Source organism: Aptenodytes forsteri, unplaced genomic scaffold, assembly GCF_000699145.1.
Source record: "Aptenodytes forsteri isolate BGI_AS27 unplaced genomic scaffold, ASM69914v1 Scaffold191, whole genome shotgun sequence".
NCBI classification, from domain to species: Eukaryota; Metazoa; Chordata; class Aves; order Sphenisciformes; family Spheniscidae; genus Aptenodytes; species Aptenodytes forsteri.
The window spans coordinates 1,422,759-1,447,553 of NW_008794630.1; the positions used below are offsets into that span (position 1 = coordinate 1,422,759).

At 46.5% G+C, this 24,795-nt stretch overlaps 1 protein-coding gene across 1 annotated transcript in view; it reads left to right on the forward strand.

The window, feature by feature from the left end:
* The window catches only part of ARHGEF9 (Cdc42 guanine nucleotide exchange factor 9), a 197,446-nt gene that overhangs the window by 121,664 nt on the left and 50,987 nt on the right, over positions 1–24,795 (forward strand). The window contains exons 4-5 of the mRNA XM_009273424.2: positions 5,197–5,376; positions 18,436–18,627. Coding sequence (XP_009271699.2) covers positions 5,197–5,376; positions 18,436–18,627 — 372 coding nt within the window. The remainder of the gene's footprint in view (positions 1–5,196; positions 5,377–18,435; positions 18,628–24,795) is intronic.

The window sequence follows — 24,795 nt, forward strand, 5'->3', positions numbered from 1 at the left end:
AAATAACACCAGACTAGAAGAGAAAGGAAAGTCCACATAGACCTTAAGTAGGAATGGTTTAATTCCTTTCCACTGACTTTACTTGCTATTGTGAAAGCATTCACCTGTTGTACATGGGTGTTAGGAGTGTCTTAAATAAGCGTCTTCAGAGTGAGGGTTTGTGACTGAATTATTGGAGGTTTACAGAGCGCTTTGGAAACCTGTAGTCAAAATCCCTGGAAAGGCTGATGCGATCCTGGTGATACAGTGATAATAGCCCATGTTCTTGCTCTTAGTGTGTGTTCCAGAAACGTGTCAGCTGTGCATATAATTAGAAGGAGCATTGTCTTTATTCCCTTTTTCTCTTCCTCATTAAGTAAATTTATTTGTGGTGCTGGGACATAGAAGTGGCCCCTCATCTGCCTAGCCTGGTACTTATCTTCAGCCATGACCAGGTGTTTGCTAGGAGGTGAAGAAGGACCCATGCTGAACAGTGTCTCTGGTCCCTAGTCCATGCCCAGCATCCCGATAGTTAATCTGGTCTTCTGCGCGCTGAGAAAGTTTTTTCTTCACCCCAGACAGAAAGCGGTTGGCAGTCCTCTGAAGTCTCCCGTAAAACAGTAAAAATTATTCTCAGGTCTGTTGTTAAGAAATGCTCTTGGGCATTTCTCCTGCACTGATGTTACATGGTAAAAGCGTCGAGGAACTCTTCTCTTTGGGCTCTTTAGTTTGAACAACCAACTGACAAGAATAATTGATTTTAGTGGGAACTAGGACGTTCACCTGGAAGACAAGCAGTATCCAGGGTATGTCAAAACCAAATGTATATTATCACCTATTGCATTTCTTCTAGCTACCTCCCCCTTCTTATGAGTAGGACATTTTTCCCAAATATCTAAGTCTTCATTATTGTAAATTTACAAGGCTGGGATTTTGTGAATTCTTCCGATGGGCACGGAGAACATAATTTCATTTACAACCACCTTCGCATACTGAGAAGCTGCTGTGTCTGAGGGAGTGTGATTTAATATTTGACTATTCCTATTGTGATTATCGTTGTTAAATCCAGTTCTTTGTTACCCCTTTTTAGTGATGGCCAAATTGTAAATGGGATGAGCGTAAGATGTTGGAAATGTAAACTTCTGCATCACCCAATTAAACACAGAGAAGTAGTAATTTCTAGGGCATGATTCACCTCACTCGAAGGTACGCAACTGAAATAGCCGAGGTGAATCACACTCCAGATGTGTCTCTTTCTCTTCACTGGTTATAAAGGAGTCCAGATGACTGTCTCAGATGCTGTGTGGTAGGCATCTAAAATTACGGGAGCTAAGTCCCTTTCAAGGTCTTTGGCTGAGTATGTCTGACCACAGTGCTAAGACCCAGATTTGAAACCAAGAGACGTGAACTTTCTGGAGCGAAGAGCTCCTATGTTGAATTCTCTCAGAAAATAACATTTTATCCTGACCTTTCTCTAGTTCATCATCTCTTGCTGCTGCAGATGTCAGGATCTGTCTCTGTAACCCTGCCCTGAAAGAGTCAGACGGCTCCACAGATGCAGCAAGATGTCTTGCAAAATAAATTAAACTGGATCTTTAATTTTAGGCTCTGACCTTCTCTCAATGGACCCAGCACATGCAATGGCTGGAACTCGAATTCTGCCATCCCGTTGCTGTCCTTTTTTTACAGGCTGAACTGTATTTGTATTTTGGAAGGCCAAGGCTTGCTTGCAGGCTTCCTGGCATGTGGATCCCTTTCTTGGGCTAGTGATATGTGCCAGGGGCTGGAAAGGACCAGCTAAAGGGCCTTTCTTCTGTCTGCTGGCACTAGACGGTGAAAACCAAGAACTTGCAGCCTTTCTCCTTGAGTATCAAGAAACACCTTGCAAAGCCACCTCGGCTCCTGACATCCACTGAAAGCATCTTCCAGATCTCTGCGTTAACGGCAGAAAAAGGCCGAGCACACCCCCCTGCTTTTCTGGCCCTCTGCAAGTCCCTGCCAGCCCTTGCCACTGGCCAAGCTCCTTGGAGCTGGGATTTTGTGCCTCAGGCTCGGAAATGCACTTTTGCAAAGTAGGCTAGGAAGCTCTAAAACACAATCCCTCTGAAGTTTGGTTTCAGTGACGTTTCTGTGGCAGTTTGTGCCCAGAACTGCCTGTGTGTGAAGTGACAGCAAAGTCTATGTCAGCTGAAGCAGAAAAAGCAGAAACACAGCTTCTGCGTAATAGCTCCGTTCCTGGTTCATCATCAGTGAAAAATGGACTAAAATACCCACTGGCATTGACAAAAGGAACAAGTGTCAGGCCAACCTGATTTATTTTGTGACAAGAAAACTGATTTTCTAGACAAAGAGAATGTACGCTACCTCTTTTATTTAGATAAGCTAAATGCAAGATCACCATGAGCCACTGGTGGGAGGTAGCCATGGGAAAAAGGGGGAGATCTTATGTATTACTGCAAGATTTCTGTGACACTGTAATAAATATTTCCTGCTGTTTCACAGATCTCTGGTAAGGTCTCTTTGGGAATAGAGTTTACAGTTCTGGTCATCTGTGTTCAAGAAAGATGCGGGCAAAATATCTAGATGCCGAAAAGGGCTGGTGAAATGCTCAGGGGAAGGAAGAGCCGTCTGCCAGGACAAGGCTGAAAGAGCAGAGCTTGCTTAACCTGGGAAACCACAGGCTGGGGCGAGGAGGGACAGTGTCCATAAATACGGCAAAGGGGAAACACTGGGGGAGGAGAAGAGCTCAGTCCTGGCAGAAGAACAGATGACTGTTAACTGGTCTTGAATGTATTAAGGGGGTTTTCTTCAGCTGCGAAGTCTTCATTCCTTCCAGATCTGTTCTGGGGTTCTTTGTGGTTTAAACTGATTCATATTTATGAAAGCATCTAGAAATCTTGATTGAGAGCGATGCGAGGTGTTGTGAGGACGCACTGAAACATATCACTACCTGGGCTGAGCATTCAGTTGTTGCACTGGAAACAGAAATCAATCTTTATAACTCTTATTTTTCCAGATGTAGCTACCCTACTTTGCTAAGTGAGGGCCCAGAGCTGGGGGGAACTGAGGGCCCTTACCCATCTGGCTTCAGCTGCCACTAGTTTGGATGGGGTCCTCTGGTGCCTAGCTCCTTGCAGCTCTGTGCCAAATGCCCAAACGTGAGAGAAATCCACACTAATACAGTAGACACCCTCTGCGATAAGTTCTGCACATCGATTAGCTCCATTGCTTGACTCTTCAACGAGAGCTTGCTATTAACCCGCGCCTTTTTTTCTGTCTGCTATCAGGTGATCTTGTGAGGCTCGTGTGTGGAAATCCCCTATATGATATACAGACAAGCCATGCTTCTTTTACAGCTGATTTTGGACTAGAAAGGACGATTTGTCAAAATCGAAGTAGGAAGAACATTGTTTTACTTTATCTACTGCAGAAACAAGAGGTCCGCTGACTAGATACATCTTGGCTTTGAGGATGAAAGGCACTAAGTGTCAAGTTAGGCTCTCTTAGATCTTGCTGCTTTACGTACAACTGGCTCTGATAATTGAAGAGCTGAAACTGCAACTGTAATTGTCACAAACCTAAGGAGCTTGATTTCTTAAAGGAAAGTCAGTTCAAGGAAAACAGTAAATCAGGTCCTTTAATCTGTTGACTGAATTGCCTGTAGGGACTTGAATGCTCTTATATGTTTATGCTGAGAACCCTGCAGCAGTGCTAGAAGGCTTACTGCAAGTTCTTACTGTGCAGGTAGTTATTAGCAGGCATTTTGGTAAGCCAAACTTATAAAAGAGCCGTTAAGAGCACTCTAACCATTCCCAGTGCTTCGGCACTTACATAACCGCTGCGACGGGTTATTGTCTTTATGCTTTGTATTGCTTGCCTAAATTGAAAGGGTATCTGTGGCTGTTAAAGTGTTGCCATGTGGAAGGTCTGTAATGGTTGCAGCGCTGAGCTCTTTGTGAGCTGAAATTCTGATTTGGAGGCGAGCCCAAGTGCATATTCAGTGCGTCTCAGACGGCAGAATTAATGAACAAGGTTCAGGGTGGCTCTGACAAGCTAATAAGCATATGGGTAAAGTCTGTATTTGCTAGGGCAGTCTTACTGTTCAGTGCAGAATTCCTGCAGTGGATGAAAGATAAACACAATTTATTATTCTGTTAAAAAAATACATGACTATCATTCTGAGGAGCAGCGGGTGTCCCAGGCATGGATGGATGATTTGTCTTGTGGATGCACAAGCATCAGTGTTCGGATGAGTCCTTCCCACAAGCATTAAGCAGGAGTTTTATATATGTAAAACTAGGTGGCTCACAACGAAAATGAGAACCGGTTAGGTCCTTGCCGTGGTGCTGGTCCAGCTCTAAGGCAACCATCTGCTCTACGTGGAGAGACGTTCAGTAGGTCCTGTCGGACGCAAGTCTGGCCTCAGTCCAGTTTCTAGTGGGCAGGTATCTGCACCCCGAAGGCTGTCACAGCAGCCAACGCCGGCAGGTTTCTTGTGGGCAGAGCGAGGTTTGAATGTGCCGTGGAGCTGGGCTGCGCTCCAGGTTGGGTCTGAAACAGGTCAGCAGGGTGCCACGGTGCCCTTCTTATCTACTGCGTAGCTTGAAGATTTCAAAAGCAAGGGATGTCAGTACATCACCAGCACTAAACAAATACTGAACTCTCAGTTTTTAAAAAAAAGTGTTCTTCTAAATACGTTTGCAAACTTTGCTTGGATTTGCATGGAAAGCCTTCTGAGCCTCGAGCTGACTTTTGATCCTTTAACTGAGCAAACTTGCTCTGAAACGAAAATTCCTTTGCAGGACACCATCGCTTGGTTTTGCCATTTTTGGGAAGTCCCAGCTATACATTATGCTAACCGAATTGTACCTGAAAGCCATGTACCCCGACAGATGTGCATGCTCATAAATACGGCGTGGTGGTGGCGGTGGCGGTGGCAGGGGAGGTTGTTGCTTTTCCCATGCGTGGGGCCAGGACCTGAGAGGTGCTGAACATCCACACGCGGTGCTCGCTTGCGTGGCATGGTTAGGAGCAGAAGGGCGGTCTGTAGAAATGGTCGCAGGCTGGATTACATCACGTGAGGGTGAAATTGTTATGGATTGGAATGGAGGAAAATTGTTTTACTTTGGCTGAGCGCTTTTTTCTGTGCTGCTGCTGTGCATGTGCTTGCGTCGGGGAACCGAGCTTTTATTGACTGCTGGTTTTCTGTTTTCAAAGCTGATCAGTGGTGGTTCTATTGTAAGTGCTGAGGCAGTATGGGATCACGTCACCATGGCCAACCGGGAGTTGGCGTTTAAAGCAGGAGACGTTATCAAGGTCCTGGATGCTTCCAACAAGGACTGGTGGTGGGGTCAGATCGATGATGAAGAAGGATGGTTTCCCGCCAGCTTCGTGAGGGTGAGTGACTTTCTTCTTTTTACCGCTACAATGAATCACTGCCGACACTGCTCGGAACGGTCAATGAACTGAACTGGTTACTGTGTTTGTTATCATTGCTGCTTATTTCCAGTGTGTCTGTTCTCTGTCTGAAAAATGGGGAGCAAAGAAAGTTTCACAAGAAATGAGAGTGGGGTAGAGGGAGGCTGGAATAGGTATTGGCTTTGCTTTTTATGTTCTTGGGATATGGAGTGGCCTTTTCTGTGTGTCTCAACATCTTGTAGCCTCTCTCCTTAAGCAGTTCTTTGGAAAACCAGTTAAGTATCATGCGGGCTACGCGTAGATGATTTGGTGGGGCCTAAAAGTTCACGCCGGCTACAAGCGACCTGCATTCGGAAGAGCTTTCTGGTCTGCGTGTCGCACAGGGAGGTATCAGCCCTCCCCTTTCCAAAAGCAGTGCTGCGTTTTGACTCTTCAGCAGTTTTGGATGTAAAATTACTTCACTAATTAGTCCGTGACCAGCTCTGGTTATTTTTTTTTAAGGGGACAAGGAACCATTTTGCTCGTCTCTGTTTTTCTGCTGAAGCAGGTTTTGCTGTACCCAGCCACCTCCAGTGGTGATCTGGCCTTTCACAAATAAGAAGGATTTGAGCACTTAATTTTCTTTGCTCAGTATGTGCTAAGAAAGCAAAGGGACAAGAAGATGCCCTTTTTGCTATTGTCGGCTCCTGCCACATTATTTGGGCGCTCTCGAGCCTTCCTCGGGGAGTCAAGACGTCGGCTTTGACCTTGTGCGCTTCCTTCTCCTCTCCCTTCTGCGCAGGGGTCGATAGGTGAGATCAGAGATTTAATTCCTTTAGAAGCTTAGGAGGTATGGTTCAAAAAATGAAGATTTCTTTTGCCTTGTAAAATTGTGTGAAAGATAACTCTTTCCTCTGAGCCTCCCAGGCAATTTGACAAGCTCCGTGGCAGTCAAGGGGAAGACTGTTCTCTCTGAAATGCACACTGAAGACCATGCCGCATCCCAAGGAGATGCCATGTTTGCTTTGGTTCTCTGCCTGTCTTTACCCTCCCTCTGAACCCTCCCTCCTTTGGGCAACCCTGCATCATCACTATCCCTGTTTGATTGTATCCCTTCATCTGGGAAATAGCCACATGGATTAGGAAAATTGGGTTAAAATGTATGACCTGGTGTTTCCTAGTGATGTACAATGACCACCGATAAGGGAACCCAGACCTTTGCTCGCTTCTGCCTCCCCAGCGCACAGGGTTTTTTCTTCCCCTGTGGGACACATGATGCAGCTCTTCTGTCTCTCCTCGGTCTGGCCAGTGCTAAGAGCGAGAGATCAGTGGCTGGAACTGGAGCCTGGGCTGCCTGCGTGAAAAAGCTTATGCTGTTATTCTGGCCCAGAATCACAAGTAGTGTTTAGTATTTTGTTGAATAGGACACCGTGAGTCCGACCCCCGCAGCCAGTGGAGAGAACAAGTTTGGAAAGTGGATTTGCATCAGGTGTGATCAAAATGATAATCTTATTGCAGAAAATATCCTCACCTGTGTCACGAGCACATCTCATCTGTGTTGCTGGCTGGAAAGGCTGAATTAGAAAAATCTGTCTGTCTGTTTATTTTTGTTTAATTTGGAGACTGAAATATTCTGGGCCAGTTTAACTTTTCAGTGCATTGACCAGTGCTGTTTGTTTTGCGATTCAGGGGAAAAGATTTAATATCCTTTTGTGTGTGATGTTGTAAACATACTGTTTGTGGTAGGTTTAATGACAGTCTTGTTTTGTGCTATCCTGTTTTCTAAAAAACCACACCAAACAACTAAACAAGCCAGCCCATTTACTCTAAGGCCCAAAACCTTGGATCGTTTGACTTGGCTGACCCTCCCATCTCTCCCTACACTTTTCAAAGGCTGGGAGGATGATTTTAGAAACTGGGAAAAACAAAGGAGAGGAATCAATGAATCTCAGACTGTTGTACACAAATGTCTGAACAACATCCTGGAACAAACCTTGGTGCTTAGGATCATGATGGCCTTACCAGGCAAGTTTCTTGCCCATTCTGTCTAATGCCACAACCCCGCGGCTTGACTTTACTCCAACACAATCAATCCTTCCATCAGCTCTGCAAGAGGTCGGCTCAGTTATTCCATCTGTGAGACACTTGTTTAGCGCGGGCTGGGACCAGACACCTGCCCTGGGACCAAACGATGCGCTCCCAAAGGGGGAAACTGCATGGTTTTGCTGCCATGAATGATAATTAATATTTAAAAATAAGTACCAGGCATTTCAAAAAATATGCAAGCGGAGTTCTGGCACAGTTTGTCCGCAGCTCTGCAAGGGAGGCTGAAGAGGAAAATTTGCCACTCGGGTTTACAAAACAGAGCTGCCTTCTCCACGCAGCACTTCTCAGTGTGCTGCCACGAGGCAGCCCACTCGCTGGTTGTCCTGTGCTGAGAAAACAACTGCCATTTGGGCTGTCATGTTCTCCTCTCCTCTGTTAGCTGAGGTCGCTTGCTTGCCTCTTCATTTCTATTCTTGCATATTCCCCCCCGCCCCCTTCACTCTCTGTCTTTCTTGGTAAGTAATTTGAACCAGATGCCTGCAAAGCCTTTGGGGCCTTTAGAGAAGGTGCCTGTAACCCCTTTTTTGCTTGCAGGACCATTGCGGCAGGTTTATGCTCCTTCAGGGTCCTGTCAAGGACCGTTTAACCCAAACACACTTCACTTTGCTCTTCTCTCCATTTTTTTTCTTGTATTTCTTATTCAGCTGATCGCTCTTTCATAATTAGGAGGCTGGGTTTTTTCTCTGTTGTACTTTGAGCCCCGCTTTTTTAAGACGATGCCAGAAAACTGCCTGATTTAGCCTGGGTGGTTCTAGTTTTACTTGCAAAATAATTGCTTTCCTTTAGATCTGTATTTCTCTTATGCAAGTACAGGAGGAAAAGGGAACAACATGTTGCATAGCGGAGGATGAAAAGCAGTTGAAGTAAGGGATGACAGGACAGACCAGACAGGTATAAAACTAAATCGGATTAATTTCAGGATATTTTAGACTGCAGGGCTCTTGTAGGTACGAACAGGGGGTGCAGCAGAAGATCACTGCAAAGTCAGATTCCTCTAAAAGTCATTTGGATCGCTTCTGAGGACAAAACTGGGCTGGAAACCTAGTTTGCAATGAGACGTCTGACGCTTCTTGCCCTCCAGCCAGATCATATGAAAATCTTTGGCAAAGCATTTGGCACTCACAAAATCTCATAGCAGGAAAAATTCACATTTGCAAGTGCAGAGGAAAACAGTAACCTGCTGATTCCCTTGGCCTCTTTTACATGCATAGTTGGGGGGTTGCAAACAAAAACTGCACTTGAATTGCCTGCACGTACAGGAATTGTCTCCATGCATAACACCTGCAGTTATCCTCTTAGTAGCTTGAGAATTGGCTAGAAGAAAGGTGGAGAGAGGAAAGCCACAGAGTTTTGGGAGCACAGGAATTTTCCAGGAGAAACTGGATGATAAAGCGATGCTTTTTGGGGAAGAGAAAAAGCACAACATAGGAGAAGTAAGATTTGGAGCTAGTAAGCAATGGTGAATGGTTTCCTGCTGCGTTCAGGGAGAAAGTTATGAAAACCCGTAAGTCATTAGAGAGGCGGATGAGAACTCCAGAACTAGGTTTAAGGCTGAATAATGAGCTGCGTTTAGGACAGACAAAGGTGGTGTCTATGTTGTATTGTAGCTGGACAGCCACAGGGTGCAACCGTCAGTCTTGTGATTAGCTGCACAGTGTCTTTGAATGTCCTGTCAACTTTTAGGGGTCTGAAAGGGTGGGAGGTACAATTGGAAAAAAGCAGCAGGAATTTTAAACAGGATTTCATATGCTTGTAGTGGTGATGCTACTTGTTGCTCTTCTCTCCTTTGTGGATGGCATAGCCTTGGGCTGTCTTTACGTGATGTGGTACAAATGAGTTTTTGCACACCAGCACATCCAGCGTCCACATCCACTCAAAAAAATAGGCTTAGTGTTTGTAGGGAGGAATTTACAGCACAGAATAATACTCCAGCACTGCAAATGGAGCAATTGTCGTACCTTAAGGTCTCCTTTAGAAAACACAGTAAGTCTCAAAACAAAGTTTTGATTGCAGAGCCCAGCATCAAGTCTCCAAAATGGCCCGGGTGAGATTCAAACACTCCAGACACAGGAAATCAAATGGCATCGTGTTTGGGCTCTGACATATTTCCACTGAAAAAGAAATAAAAAAATGAAAGCTTATGGATGTTTAGTGCTGTGAAATCTTTCCGTAGAGACATGGCGGAATGCACCCGTCCTGGGCAGAGAAGGGGATTTATTTTGTTATAAAGCTCTCCTTAATCTCTTTGGATACCAAGAGGCAGACTGAGTTTCCAGAATACATTTCTTCGCACCTCAACAGCGGTGACTCTTCCATCCTTATATTTACTAAGCTAAGCCAAAGAGCAAATCTGGGGTTGAGGAGGTTTTACTACAATTTCTTGTAGTGCCTAGTGACTGTTGAGTTGTTGTGCAGAAATGAAGGGTAATGGTCCTCCGAAGGCTTGAGCAAAGATGGTGTATAAATGCTTTGTGGCCTGTACCTCTTACACAGGAGAAAATGCAGTGCAGCAATGCTCCTTGTTCTCTCTCATCATTGCCTAGGTTTCCCCAAGTGTTGTAATTTTAGATTGATTTTCCTGCTGAAAAGCTGCCTTTGACCCACTTTATTTTCTGCTGCTAAAGGAGAAGTGCTAGATAAATTGGTGTAAGCTTTTAAGGCAGTTTAGTAGGAGACTCTGAACCCGAGTCCTGTCAGAGTGCCTAGCAGCTCGTACGCTTTATTGGGTAGGTGGGCTTAACTTTTGTTCATAGGAGTTGTGGCTGTGCTCTCTATTGCAGGTGTCGTTCCAAGAGCCAGCCACATCTTGCTGCCCTGTCTGCCTTTATTCCCCTTTAAAATCTCATTGTCTGTGTAGGGATCTTGATACAACAGCACGTCACTCACCTGCTTCTCCGTCCGCTGCAGTCGTGGCATTAGCATTTACTTAGTGCCAATCGCAGTGGCATCTAGGTGAGATTTTCCAGGGAAAAGAGGATGGTGCTGAAGTAGCATTCACCTGTTGGACAAACAAAACGGTATGTGCTGCAGTGTCTGCTGCAGTCAGTGCCTTGTAAAGGAGATTTTATTCTCCCGTGGCAAATCCAGCATAAAAATAGCTTCTGGTGGAGGTATCACACACAGCGCGAGCAGCGTTCCACAGCGACAGGATGCACTGCAGACAAATTGTGTTTTGTTGTGTTTTGTTTTTTAAAGTCAAGCAGCATTTTAGGATGCAAGTGCTGCCTGTGCTAATTGCAGCTGCCGTTAACGTGACAACTCATGCCACTCAGACAGCTCAGCATCCGCCAGATCCCCAAAGGTTCAAATGCCGGCACTTGGGCCCTTCCTCGGACAAGCTGGCTTGCAGGTGCAAAAACAGTGTTTTGAGGCCATTCTTTGAATCAGGCAAAGTAGGCACAAATCTTCGCAGCCCCTTCCCTGTCCTCTGCCAAAACTGGTCATGAAGAAAGATCCCTCCCCTGAATGAAGCAGTGGCTTCCTTGGCCTGGCAGGTTTTCTGCAATGAGCTGCTGGAGCAGCTGAGCTTTCGCTCTTCCCTGTTGTGCGTCACATGTAGCATCACGCAGCGGGGGGCTTTGGTTTTTAGGAAATGGGGAGGGCTCAGCCCTAACACTCAGTATTTTGGTGGATATAGTGTAGCACATCCAGTTTACTGCAGTGTCCACGCAACTTTTGCTGCATGCTACATGGTGGAGGTGCAGCCCATGGGAGTCTGTGCATTTAGACTGCAGGAAACAGAGGGAGGAAGCACAGGGCGTTCTTTGGAGCCATTTTTATTCACCTTTCATGGATACAGAGTCTGAAGCTGTCCCCATAGAGTATGCTGTTTTCTTCTTTTCCAGAAACAAGTGAAGAGTATTTCTCACCTTGGGTAAAGAGAACTTCTGGGGCTGGGAATGGAGAGTTTTAGAGGGGAAGGAAGAGCTGGAAGTGGGTTTGCTGAAGCTGGGGAGTTGCAGGAGGGAAAGAGAAGATATCAAAGAGCCTGTGAACTGGAGGGAAGCGAAGGACGGTGAGGCTGGAGCCAGTTTACAGAAGGAAAAATTCAGGCTGTGGGAGAAAATAGTGGTAGGACCCCAGGAGGGAAAAACAACTTGCTTCAACTGCCTTTCCTTCTACTGCCAAACGTCCTATTCCTCATACTGGAAGAGGATACAGGGAGAAGATGGTCTGTGTTTCCCAGTGAACAGCATCCCAACCACAGTCCCGCACCTCCCCTGTGCCTGCAGCCTGCCCACAGAAGGGCAGCGAGGCTGGGGCTGGCTGGGGCAGCTGCTGGGAGGACAGGCAGCATCCCTGTGCCTCTTGCGGCCTGCCAGGTCTTCGTCTCCTCTCTGAAGGCAGGGAAGAGAGAAACATCTGCTCCTGGGCATTTGTAGAGCCCAGGACAGTCTGTGCTTTCTCCTGAGGGCAGAGAGAGGCTGTGCCCAGATCACTGGATTGACACGCAGAGACTGATGTTGTTTTACTTATGCAAAGCTCTGTACCATGAGCCCTACTTTATTGCAAATAAGCAAGCTATCTTTTTAATCCAGTATAGAGTCCAACAGAGCACGCATATAATACACGCATGTGACTGAAAACAAGGGTACAGCACTAGCCAACCACCAGCTTACGGAAGAAAGGAGAGGGGGCAAACCCTGCGGCTCACGGAGCAGCTCTCCTGAGCAGGGCAGCGTGGCAAGGTGGCTGAAACAGTCCCGAGGCTCTGTGCTGCAGCGTATTTCTGTAGGGCTCTTGGAGTCTCCTGCACTCCCTTGCAGTTGTTGCAGGGCTAATGACACTGTACTACCACTATCTGGGACCAGATTTTGGTGAAGGTTGGGCTGCTCACACTGGTATTTGTTATAAAGTCGCTGGTGAGCAGAGATTCAGTGGAATGGCAACAGCTCTCTGGAAGGATCTGCCTGTATCACTAATCTGCCACATTATTTAATTGTGAGCTAGAATCCAGGATGGCACATTATCTGCTAGTTTTGTCCTTGTGAATATCCACTGGAAGGAGATTAATAATCCAGATGGCTGGTAAAATGTTTGTTTTATCATGCTTTCTGATTATTATGAGACTATCAGCCCTCAGTGCCTATTCAAGTAAAATGTCCTCTATATACAGTGTATGCATTCAGCAGTCTAAATATATAATAATTGCAGGTCAGCTAATGTTGGAACGGTGCCATTTGGTGATTTTATGCACCATTTGGGTATAGCTGCAAATTGATACATCACATTTCTACAGATTTTATATAAATCACATATAATATTAACTAGCACAATGAAATGATCAGCTCTCTCTGGCTCCCAGAACTGGGTCCTTAGGCAAAAGGGGTTTTTTTTATTTGATAATTTACTTTTATCTGCTTCTGCAAATTATTGTGTTATGCAGGAGCTGGTCATGACTTCCTAATTAGGGTTGAATTTTGAAATAGGACTGTGAGCCTCATGGAAAGCCAGTTCTTCTCCACATGTAGGGTGGCCTTTCAGTGTGAAACATCACTTAGGACTAGCATTATGCAACTTGAATTTTTTTCTCCCTGTAGTTTTTCTTGGTTTCTTTTAATTAATTCTTAATGCAAAGCCTTTGAAATGGTTCTCAGGGCAGCCTTCATTGTTTGGCATGCTGGACCTTTTTAATGGTGTGGGGGAGACCCACACAGTACCGTATTATTTCAGAGCCCATGCTTTTTTGCATTGCAGAGGTGTTTAAAAAGGCACTGAAGGCTGATTTATTATTGTAGGGTTGTTGATGATTGCCGAACAGCTGTTATTATTTATTCTTTTTTAAAAAAAAGTGGCGTTGGCTGCAGTAATTCAGGCTGGTATCCCAAACCCCCCATCTGTGCCAAGCCACAGCCCCTAATTGCTGAGGAGGCCAGGACAGGAGCCTGGAGAGACTTCTTGAAATCCAAGTGAGCGGCAGAGCTGACAAGCTGCCAGGGAACTGAAGTCCCATCTCTGCTCTGTGGAAAGCCCCACAGGAGCTTCACAGGGGTGGCAGCCACCCATCCTGAGCAGGGAAGACTGGGGAGATAAGGTGAAACTGTGAGAAAACTAGAGTTTTGAAGTTTCTTTTGTGAAAAAAGAGATATTTGCCCTGGGAGGGAGGTACATCTGTGCATTTGTGTCCGGTGCACATTGGAAAAGCTGGGGAAGAGAGCGCCGTTTTTCCATTAGTGGTATCTCAGCTGCTATCTGCGGCAATGGAGGTCAAGCATTTCAGGCAGGAGAGCGTTTTTGGGAAAGTCACTTGTGTCTAAAACGTAGCAAACACCCTACTTACAGGTGACTGTGGACTGGGCTAAAGTAGGAACCTTTGCAGCATTGTCTAAATCAACTAAATATGACATTTAATAAGTCACTGGGAAAAAACAGTGTCACCCCCAGTTTGCCTCTTCCACCTTACTGTCGCCTGCAGCACACCATCGTTGCGGTTTGAGCAAGCAGGTCAGTGAAGCAGAGAGGATCTGGCTTGGGGTGGTGGTGTTGGGTCAGAGGACACAATTAACGCTTTAGGTGCAGCCTTCCCTTGCCCCAGCGCAGCCCAGCTCCTTCTCAGCACAGGCACAAGAGGATTTGAGAGCTGAAGTTGCAAAACCAGGCATACTGCGTCAGACCAAGGGTCTGTCTAGCCAAATTGTTGCTCATGGATGAGTACAAGAGTGCGGCGAGCCCACAGCGATGCGTTTAAGTCCGTATTTCAAAGTACGCACAAGCTTTTCTATGCCCTCCGCTTCAACGTAAAGTCTGTCAACCTCAAAAATATTCATGAAAAATGTCATTGGTAAGGTAGATTATCCCCGTTTATAGATGGGGAAAGCCTTCACCAGTGTAAGTGATTGGCCCAAGGTCAGCAGCAGAGCTGCCAATGTACCTCATCTTTTGTGAGTCACGGTGCAAACTTCAGATGATCCCCTGGAAGAATGATCCTTGCTTGAATTACGGAGAACTTTAGAGGTTAAGACGGAAAGCAGGAGTGTTTGAACAGTGCAGTGGGATTAATCTTTTCAGCAGCTGAGGCTGGAGAACGCAGGGTGGAAGGCACGTTCGGCTTCCTCTGTTAGCGATAAAATCGTTGCATTTGTTTTTAATCTAAAGCTGAAGTCATCTAGACTAGAACTGTAATTTTTTCCTTTTGGGAACATGAATCCTAGCAGGAAGGAGCAAAAATTTCATTAAGGAAAAAAGCAGGACTCCTGAGATTCCCAGATGTGGAAGCAGGGAGTGCTCCTGCAGTGCACAAAAGGCAGACCAAATTCTGAGGTTTTCAGAAATCATGAAAGTTAGCAAGCTTGCTATTTGCCTTAGAGTTTCAAAGCCTTTAGGATTCATGCTTTCAAGCTTTCCCCCCCTACTATTATGATTAGATCTTTCCTACTTTATTTTTTTAATGAAAATTGAAATTTTTCTCATGATCGCTTGACTCCAGGAGGCAGAGCTTTAAAAATATCTTCTGTTGCCAAACTGGCAGGAGTGTCATGAAACGTGGTAACAAGCTGTCCCAGTTGGGTTTGGGAGAGCTGCAAAATACCTTTTCCTAGTAGCAGGAAGGTAGGATGGGAAGTTATTTTAAGCTTCAGCCAACAGGGTTTAATACCTACATTGGTCCTGCTTGATTTTCAACATATATTTGGTTTGGGATGCCAATAAAGCTGTCGCAAGGATATATTCCTCAAAGGACTCCCCATGCAATTCTGTCCTTCCCACGTCTAGGCTAGTTTCTCTTCTGAGGATGGCCCCCAGGTTTTCACAGCAGAGCCCCCACTAAAATCAGTGTCACTGATGTAAGTAAATGGGCCCCCAAGGTCGCTTCGGCAGTCTTGCGCCAGCATGGCGGTTACTCAGAAGCAGCACTTGGACGTTTATTTTTCATCATAAAACACTGCTTACGTACGTGAAGTGGTGCTCTATCTCAGGTAACTGGAACCTCTTCCAGAGCAGAGAGCAGGGTTTGCTGGGAAGAGGCATGTTTTCTAACTGGCTTTTGGGTTGTTTCTCTGAACAAGTGACATTCTTCTGAAATCTGTTTCAGTGTGCCAGGAGGGGTTTTGCAGGCTGGATCCCCGTATCTTTGGGTGCGATTAGATCACTAGCTCACTGCCTTCCCTCACAGTGACCCAGGGCTCAACCAGGCCTCCCAGTGCTGATGGAAATCCTACAAAAAGTCCTTTCAGAGATCCATGTGCAGCCCCACAGTTGGGAGACGACATGACCTAGTCCATCTTTGCAGCAGATGCTGCGATGGAGAACCCCATCCTGTGGGAAGGACCTGGGGAAAGGCATGCAGAGCCGCTCCCAGGCATGCTGCATCTCCCAGGGGTTTCCCTGTGTCCAAACTGGCATAGCTGGACATGGCTGGGGTCACTGAAATGCCCTTCTGCAGCACCCAGGGCTGCTCGCCCTTAGGACCAGCCCTGCTTTGACCGCAGCCGAGCCACTCTGGGTGCTGCCAGTGCCTCAGGGCCGCACGGCCATTCTGTGCCTGGGTGCACCCCTTCCCCCTGGAGTGCATCATGACATAAGAAACGAGAGCTGACAGCCGTATTTGCTGGGTTTTGCCTCTGCTCTGTCACACAAGACATTAAATTGACTCTTGGCTGTGCTGTCTTGGGGAAAGGTATGAAGCCTTTGTACTTCGAGGATCGCTCCTGCATGCAACGGGAGCAGCGCCGAGGTGGCAGGAGGGGTTATTTCACCTCTTTGGCAGGCTTCGGCGCATCCCTCTGGTCTCCTGATGTGCAAAAGGAGGTCCCGTGTTGGCAGTGCAGGGTGGGGAACAGGTAGGAGATCGCGTGGGCAGAGCAGGTAGGATGCCCGGATCCATCCAAAGAAAAATGTCTTTACTGAAAGAGTGGTTAAACATTGGAACAGGCTGCCCAGGGAAGTGGTTGAGTCACCGTCCCTGGAAGTATTTAAAAGACGTGTGGATGCGGCACTTAGGGACATGGTTTAGTGGGCATGGTGGTGTTGGGTTGACGGTTGGACTCGATGATCTTAGAGGTCTTTTCCAACCTTAATGATTCTATGATTCTATCCTGGCTCTGCCACTCGCTCATTCAGGCAAATGGTCTGCACTGGGTTTCCTGCCCTGGAAAGTGCCCGGTGCTGCCAGGACACGGCATGAGCACAGCCTGGGGTGAGCTGCTCCCTGCAACGCTCAGCATAGGGTCGATGCCCCCAGCGGGTCCTGCCCCACTGCCGGCAAAGAGGGCATCTTGTCAATTAAACAGGCATTGCTGCCCTACACACCCTCGTGTGAAGTCCCTGATAGCTCCCAGACACAGGGCACAGTGGTGAGCAGGGTGAAAAGTCCGGCTTTTTATTGCTTTGGGGTTTTTTATCCCCTAAGTTTGCGGCATCATTAACATTCTGCTAGAGAAGAGATGGGTTTTCTTCAAACATCTCGGCTTCTTGGCCTTTATAACTCACTGTAGGATGACAAAACGTGGGAGCTGTAAGAAGTGGTTTAGCAAAACATAATATCGGTTAGGAAAGAAGGGAAGGAGCATGGGCAGGTTTAGGGTTTTTTACTTCACTAATTTACAGAAACACAGCCCTTTACAATCTGTTCAAAACCAAATTTAAGCTGAATAATGGGAAAGTATAAAAAACTATTAACACTGAAAAGAAGACTGCAAGATCAGGTTAACGATGCAGTTTGTTTTCCGTGTGCCGCTCTGTTTGTGTGGACAGTTTCACTGTTTATAGGTAGACGTATTTTTATGTTTGAAAGTCTCCAGTATTCAGGGTTTTAAATGCTGAGGAGAAAAGTTGCTTCACCTACATGGCAACTTAGGTGAGCTGTGTAAGATAGCAGTATTTCTGTCTGTTTTAAGCTTTATTTAATGTTTGTTTACAAACTACGCTGAGCCCAATTTGAATTAATCAGGGTTATTTTAAGCAGGTTTTATTTGGGGGAAAAAGTAACCAAAGGAGGCACTTGATCCGTATGTTGTGTGCAGAGCACAGTCTCGTTCAAAGACACAGGGACTAGGAGGCAGCGTTATCTTTTAGTTTACAAGTTCAATGTATATGTTTTTTATTTGATGATGGAAAGAAAATTCAGTGTGCTGAAAATGCAGTGATCCTTTTTCATTGCGTTTTGCAATTTGTTCCAGTTTAGAGTATTCAGTGCCGAGGGGTGCTTGGCACCCCCTCCAAAGCTGCCCTCAGCCCCCCCAGGTTTTAGGAGACTTATTCAGCCGGTCTGATCTCAGCGCGGTTTCGGGATCACCATCTCAGGATGCTGAGATAGGGCATTTGCCTGAGTGGGAAAGGCTCTTCATGTGAAATGATGAGGAAAGCTGCTGTGAAATGAAAATCAGTGCTCATTCACAAATCCTGGCCTGGGAAGTTTACAGAAAACTCAGTGCCACAACCCGGTTAGCCTGGGCTGATGTTCACATTCATTCAGATTTCTGAACCAGGCGTATCTTGACCTTCCTAAATCAGTCACCTGTAAAGGGCTTATCCTTCCTCCCAGAAGTTTCTTCCTGTTCGGCCAGACCCCAGCTGATGGTGTGCGGGAACGGGGACAGGCCGTGCTTTACACCAGTAACTGCAGCTTTCTTTAGGTTGGTCTGTTTTACGTACGTACATCTTGGTTCAGAGCACTTGAGAGCATCCAACAGTCCAGTTACCCTTCCACATGATTATTTTGTATTTGGGATCAAAAACTGTCAACACTTGAAATCCCTTTGCTTACGAGAGGAACTTGGCAGTGTGCGGGGAACCATTTGGGGCTGGTTGCACCAGTGTAAAAATGGACTGTCTGGGCTGTAAGCTGTTGTGGACACCACGGTGCATCGCTGGCAAGAGCATCGCCGTTGCTGTAAGGAGGGAGTCCGATCCAGTATCTCCCGGAGTCATGCGACCCAAGACCCAGCCTACTTTCACTCGTTGGCTTCCTGATGGTTTTATGAATAAGCCTGTTGCTCTCCCCTCTTCTCCTCGCAGCTATGGGTAAACCAAGAAGATGGAGTGGAGGAGGGAACCAGCGATGTGCAGAATGGCCATTTGGATCCAAGCGCCGACTGCCTCTGTCTCGGCAGGACCGTTCAGAACCGAGACCAGATGAGAGCCAACGTCATCAATGAAATCATGAGCACCGAGCGCCACTACATCAAGCACCTCAAGGACATTTGCGAGGTACATGGGGGTTGTGACGCTGGGGTACTGCAGTAGGACACGGGATGGGCTGTTGAGAGCTGAGGACTGGGTTTGTCCTAGGGCGATGGGGGAAAAAGATGCAGTGTGTTTGAGTACTGTGTCTAATAGAGGAGCAGCATCTGTCAATAAGTATTGATACTTCTGAGAATTTTCTGCTGGATCTGATAATTACCTTTAGTTTGTATTAACTAAAAGTAGAATTTTCTGACCTTTTTTCCATACCTCTGACTAAAAACTGATGAAGTTGAGATCCTTCAGCAGTCTTCTTAATTAAAACCCAATGCCATCTACTTATGAACTTGTGATTGAGGAAATTAGGTTGTAATTAAACCAATCAGTTACCCATTTCATCTGTGTCTTTCACACTGGGTTCACAATTTCCCCTGGCTCAGGATGGGCCCCCATTTGCCTTTTCTTACGGGGAGACTGAGAGCAAAGTGTTTTCGCCGTGGGAAATGAAGTACGTTACATTTACCCAGTGCAAGGGAACCGGCAAGCAAATGAACTTTGGTGACTGACCCTTCGCATCCTCAACTTGGTTCTTCTTCATTATGGTACAGTTAACCCTTACAACCCCTTACTGTCCTGCAGCACACAGAATCAGTGCCACAAGCTAAGCCCAAAGTGCAGTGCATGCGGTGCTGGGTGTTTGGGAAGGAGAATGCACGGCTGTGCCGGAGAGTGTTGCAGGACAGCTTGGGCATTGTGTGTAGAGCATATACTTATCACTAAGAGGCAGAAGTTTTTCAGCACTAAAATCAAAGTCCGTGGCTTTCAGCTCATCCCTCTGAGTGTTTAGGATTTAGTGAGCCTGTGCCCAGTCTTTGCAGAGTCAATGTGCTGAAGCCCCTTGTGAGTTCTGCTTAGAAACATGTCTTCCTCCCTTCATACTTGCTACTTTTCTATTGACAAGGCAAAGCAGCCATCCAAAAAGCATCTATGACGCTTTTCAAATACGGAAGAGTCTTGGGATTTCGATTTGGAAACAAATGAGCTTAATTTCGCTGTGCTATTTCAGTCCGAGGGCTTTGCATTGAAGAAGGGAAGAACTGCAGAAACTTTTCCACATATTGTTTCTTTTCCTGCATTTGCACTTTTCTGTTGAAAAACTAAATAAACCTTAACTTGCATTTCCCAGCCATGTCACCATGCTTTTGCCAAATCAGATTCTCAGGAGGTACAGAGAGGTATAGCTTCGGTGACATCTGTGGGATAACACTGATTTACAGCATCTAATGATATGTCCCAGGTATGAAAGAGATCTCTAAGGCTCTTGCCTTGCTCTGTATGATGCAAAATGGTATTGAGGGAATAAATCCAGGTAGAGCACCGGGAAATTATTCAGCTGCCTCTCTTAAAGGAGGAGGAGGACTGAAATGAGCATTCTTATCTGCAAAATGATGGGCTGTCCCTTGCTGGAGAGAGCCTCATTGTGCTCAATTTAATCAGAGCAATCCATTTGCCTCGAGAAGGCTCGGAGACAGCTCAGTCATCCCAGGCATTTCGGCATGGCATGACGTGACTGTTTCTGTTTGTGCATAAGAGGAGGGGGGCTGGAGACGGAGAGACGCGGGCCGGCTTGAGCTCCTCCCAGCGCTACTGGATGAATTTGTACAGAGGTGTTATTTGTGCCGAAGAACGAGTAGACACCAGACAACCGCTGATGAGATGCAGAAGTGCTGTTGACAGTGGCAAATTCCCCTCTTCCCTGTGCTCTTTATTTTAAGGTGTCAGGACAAACAGCAGCGATATGACGTATTGGAGGGGATGAAAGAGGAGTTCTGGCTGGGCGGCAAAGGTTGAGCCTGATTTAGTACTGAGTTCAGCAGTGTGTAGTTATACTCTTGTTGCTGAGCTATAACGAATAACAAATCCTAATACGTGAGGCACCTTAAGATGTGTGGTTGTTATCAGAGGACCGTAGCCCCTGCTAGGTGATTAAGAGCCCTCCAGTTGCTCTTTTCTGCTTCAGGATGTATTTCCACAACCTGCTACTATATTATTATACACCGTGTTATTATTCATAATACCCATGGCACTAGTCCTGCCAAGTTAGGAGCTCACAAGCTAGCCAGCACCAGAATGAAAATTACCTGTGCAAGCCAAGACCTGCGTGAAGCAGCTGGCTTGGAGGGGAATTCCCCATCACAGCAAAGCCATATTGCCCTGGCGACTGCTGCTGTGGTGCCCTTGCTTAGAGTATGAAGGACTGACTGCTGCTTGGTGAAACACTTTTGTGAAGATTTTTATTAGGGGTAAGAAGTGGAGTTTTCCCTGGACTGCGTTATCAGGAGTGCATGGATCATTATTCTGAAATATCACCAAGGGGAAAAGAAAGAAAAAAGAATTTAGCCTTAAGGAAATATCCTGCAATAGGGATTTCAGGCTTAGCAGTCAGAGCTTAGAAAAATAATAAGCTACTGAAAACTAGGCTTTTATAATGGGTAGCAATAGCCAGCCTTACTGGCAGGCAGCGCTGCTCACTCGCTGTCCTGTAAAGCACCACATACATGCATGGCCATCTCCAGGCTTGAAAAGATATCCCCCTGCACCTGGGGTTTGATCCTGGGAAGATGCAGAAGGACGCAGGATCTATCTGTGATGTGGCACCAGTGACACCGGCAGAGCAGCCGAGGTGCTCGGTCAGGACAGGTACCTCGATGAGAGCAGAGGGCCAAGAAGGTGGTTTGAGCTGTAGTGTGCAGTGGGGAGCGCGGGTGGAATAACGAGACGCAGGAGGTCTACAAAGAGCAGGGTGCCGTGCTTTGAGAAACGAGCAGGATTTGGACCAGCATATGGGTTAGGAAGACAAGGCTAAATTTAAGGAGGTGTTAGAAGGAGAAGTGACAGAGCTTGGATGGGAACAGTGAGGCAATTGGCCGATCAAAGGAAACCTCTGTATTATGAATAATTTGGGGGTGGGAGGTTAGAAAGGCCAGCCAACTTCCAGTGCTGCATTTTGCTCTTTTCCAAGTAATTTCACTTTGAATTTATTTTTTAATAATTTTGACTGGATTCCACCTAAGCTTTGCTTTGGTGCCAGCCCAGCTCTGAATGCCGTGTGGAAAACATCCTTGTTGCATCTTAGCTGTCAAGCTGAGTCTGTTGTGCAGAGCTGATGGGACAAGTTTTCACGTGGTCTGGATGGCATTAGCCTGAGTCATTCTCGGAGATGGATAAAAAACACTTTTTTGTGCTGCCTCGGAGCAAAGCAGCATAAAACCTTGGCGGCAATGTGGCCCTCCTTCAGAGGACCACTTCTGAGGAGCTGCTGGCCCCGTTGTATGACCAGTTTCTCATCTGTGGATAGCAGACTGGAGGGCGACTCTGCAGAAAGCTCTTTGGATCAATGGCGATATATGTACTACATATACGTATTCCCCAACATGCAATTTGTAGCTGTGTTTCACAGCCTGCTTGTGCACTCCTCGTTTTTCTGTTTTGGAGCTGGCTGCTTCTTGCCCTTTGGAGGAGCAGGCTTGTGTTCCTGCAGGACTTCATTTTATATTTTAGATGGGCCCCAGTGCGATCACAGTGCCTGACATTCAGTACTTGCTGTAGACCGGTATTTGAATAAGTGCTTTAGAGTCCTGACTGCCTGGGACCAGACACGGCTCTAGTTTTCCTTTTCGATTCAAACAGCCTCAGCTTTGTTCTTGTGCTTATTCTTGCTATGTGCATATCAGCACAACGCTCAGCTGGATGCTGTGAGCACTGCTCTAGAGAACAATATTTTTATAGCCCAAATGGTGCTGGTCCAAACTGAGGGATGGTCTACAGGACAGTGTAGACAACCCCCAAACTGGCTCAGAGATGGAAAGAAACTGGAATATCATCACAACTGCCTTTGAAGTTATAGCCTGCAGTGGCTATCATCTCCTCATTCTCTCCTTCACCTTGCTCTCAGCCGGACAAGAAGGAGGGCGGATGGATTGGCCACCTGTCCTGATTGTCTCTAAACACACTCTGGGGTGGAGAAAACTTAGCACTTAACCTCCTGCAAATACTTTCCAACTTTGGCCTATACTTCATGGACTACATGGAAAAGTATTTTAAAAAGAGACAGTTTGACAGCTATTTTTAGGTATTCGTTGAGCAAAACACTCTCCAACATCTGCTCATCAGTCAGCTATCCCTCCTCTGAGCAAACCTGATGGGATGAGCAGAAGGAAGATGACATTGTTTTATGTAACAGAAGTAAATTTACTGGAAAAACTATGCAGCAGCCTTCTAGCTGGCTCTTGCTGCGTATTATATATAAATCTTCGGTCTCCCCTTCGCTGGCTTGTGCTGGAAACCAACCATCCAAGTGCACAAGCTGGATAGAGGATAAGGCTTGGGAACTCCGTGCGTTCTTATATTTTCCTCGTGGTTTTAGAGGTGCCTGTACAGAAATGTGCTGCTTCAGCTTCTCTGAAACACGTGACTCAGGCAAAGTGATGAAGCAGCACAGGGAGGACGGGGAATATTCAAGACGGTAGTCGCAGCCAATAGCAACCCCAGGGCTGAAAGATGTTCACATAAATCATCCAGTGACTGATTTCACAGAACAGTATGCGAGAGGGGCGGCTGGCTTGCAGGCAGCCTGCAGCGTGCAGCGGGGCAAAGGTCCTAATACAAACGGCTTGCAGCAGTCATTCAGTGCTGCTAGCACGAAAGCCGGTGTCAAAAAGAGCCTGGCCTTGTGGGCAGGTGCACATCTTTTTTCTTTTTTTGTTGAAAGCTGTTCTGAGATAAGCAGGTAAACTTGAAAAGCAGCATGGAAACATATTCTGCATTATTCCTTGCTAGTTTGAATTTTTATTTGCCCTGCAACTGTCCTGCAGTGTGGGAACCAGCCTGCTCCCATTCCTCCTGGCCTTGAAAAATGAGAGGGGGAAACCCAGGGAAATGAGTCATCAAGTAGCTCCTGGAAGAAGAGAGACCTAGATTTAGTAAATGCAGAACGTATTCCATAACCCAAGCTTCCCAGCTGAAAGAGCCAGCAAATTCAGGGTAACGGCGTCCTTCTAGCTAAGCTGGACATCGCAGAGGTTGGTTCTTTGCCAGGTCGGCCAAAGTTGCATTTATCATTCATCTGTTTGAAGTTGTCCCTCCCAGGAACCACATGGTGAGGCTGAAGGACAGTTTATTATAGCATTGCAATAGTTCGCATTGTGGACCAGCAGCTGCGTGTCACCAGCTGGCGGTTCGTCTGTGTGACTAAGCATCTAGAGTTCCCAAATATAGCCATTCAACTGGAGCTGTTGGCATATTTTTTTTTCCCCTTCATTTTTTTCTCTTCCTATATAATAAAGGCAGGCAAAGTCATCTCATGATGACCCCCATGTTATTTCTTTTCGGTCAAGAGGCCACAGTCCAGACCGGGCCAGCATAGCATCTGATATTTGGCCTTGCAAAGTTTCTAGTCTAAATCATCCAGACAGGCGAAGCACAGGGGGGACAAAGTGATTTGCTCAATGTCACACAGGTCGGTGGCAGAGCCAGAAATTCAGCCCAGGCATCCAGAGCCTCCATGTGTCACGCTGTCCCCTGGACCACATGTGCTTCAGGCAGGCGTGTTTGAAGAAGTCCTCATGATTCAACTGAAGCCAGGATGGCGAGTTCATGGATAAGGCAGGGTCGGCAAAACAGGGAGGCAGACAGAACTTGGTGTGTTACGCTTTTTGCCAGAATACTGATCCATTCAGTCTTTTTAGGTCAGGAGGTCTTCAGAGCAGTGCTTGCCTACCGATTTGTGTTCGTATGATGTCCAGCTAAGCTCAGGCTCAGTACCAATGGGTATCCATCTAGAGTCCAAATATAGCCATTCAACTGGAGCTGTTGGCATATTTTTTTTCCCCTTCATTTTTTTCTCTTCCTATATAATAAAGGCAGGCAAAGTCATCTCATGATGACCCCCATGTTATTTCTTTTCGGTCAAGAGGCCACAGTCCAGATCGGGCCAGCATAGCATCTGATATTTGGCCTTGCAAAGTTTCTAGTCTAAATCATCCAGACAGGCGAAGCACAGGGGGGACAAAGTGATTTGCTCAATGTCACACAGGTCGGTGGCAGAGCCAGAAATTCAGCCCAGGCATCCAGAGCCCCCATGTGTCACGCTGTCCCCTGGACCACATGTGCTTCAGGCAGGCGTGTTTGAAGAAG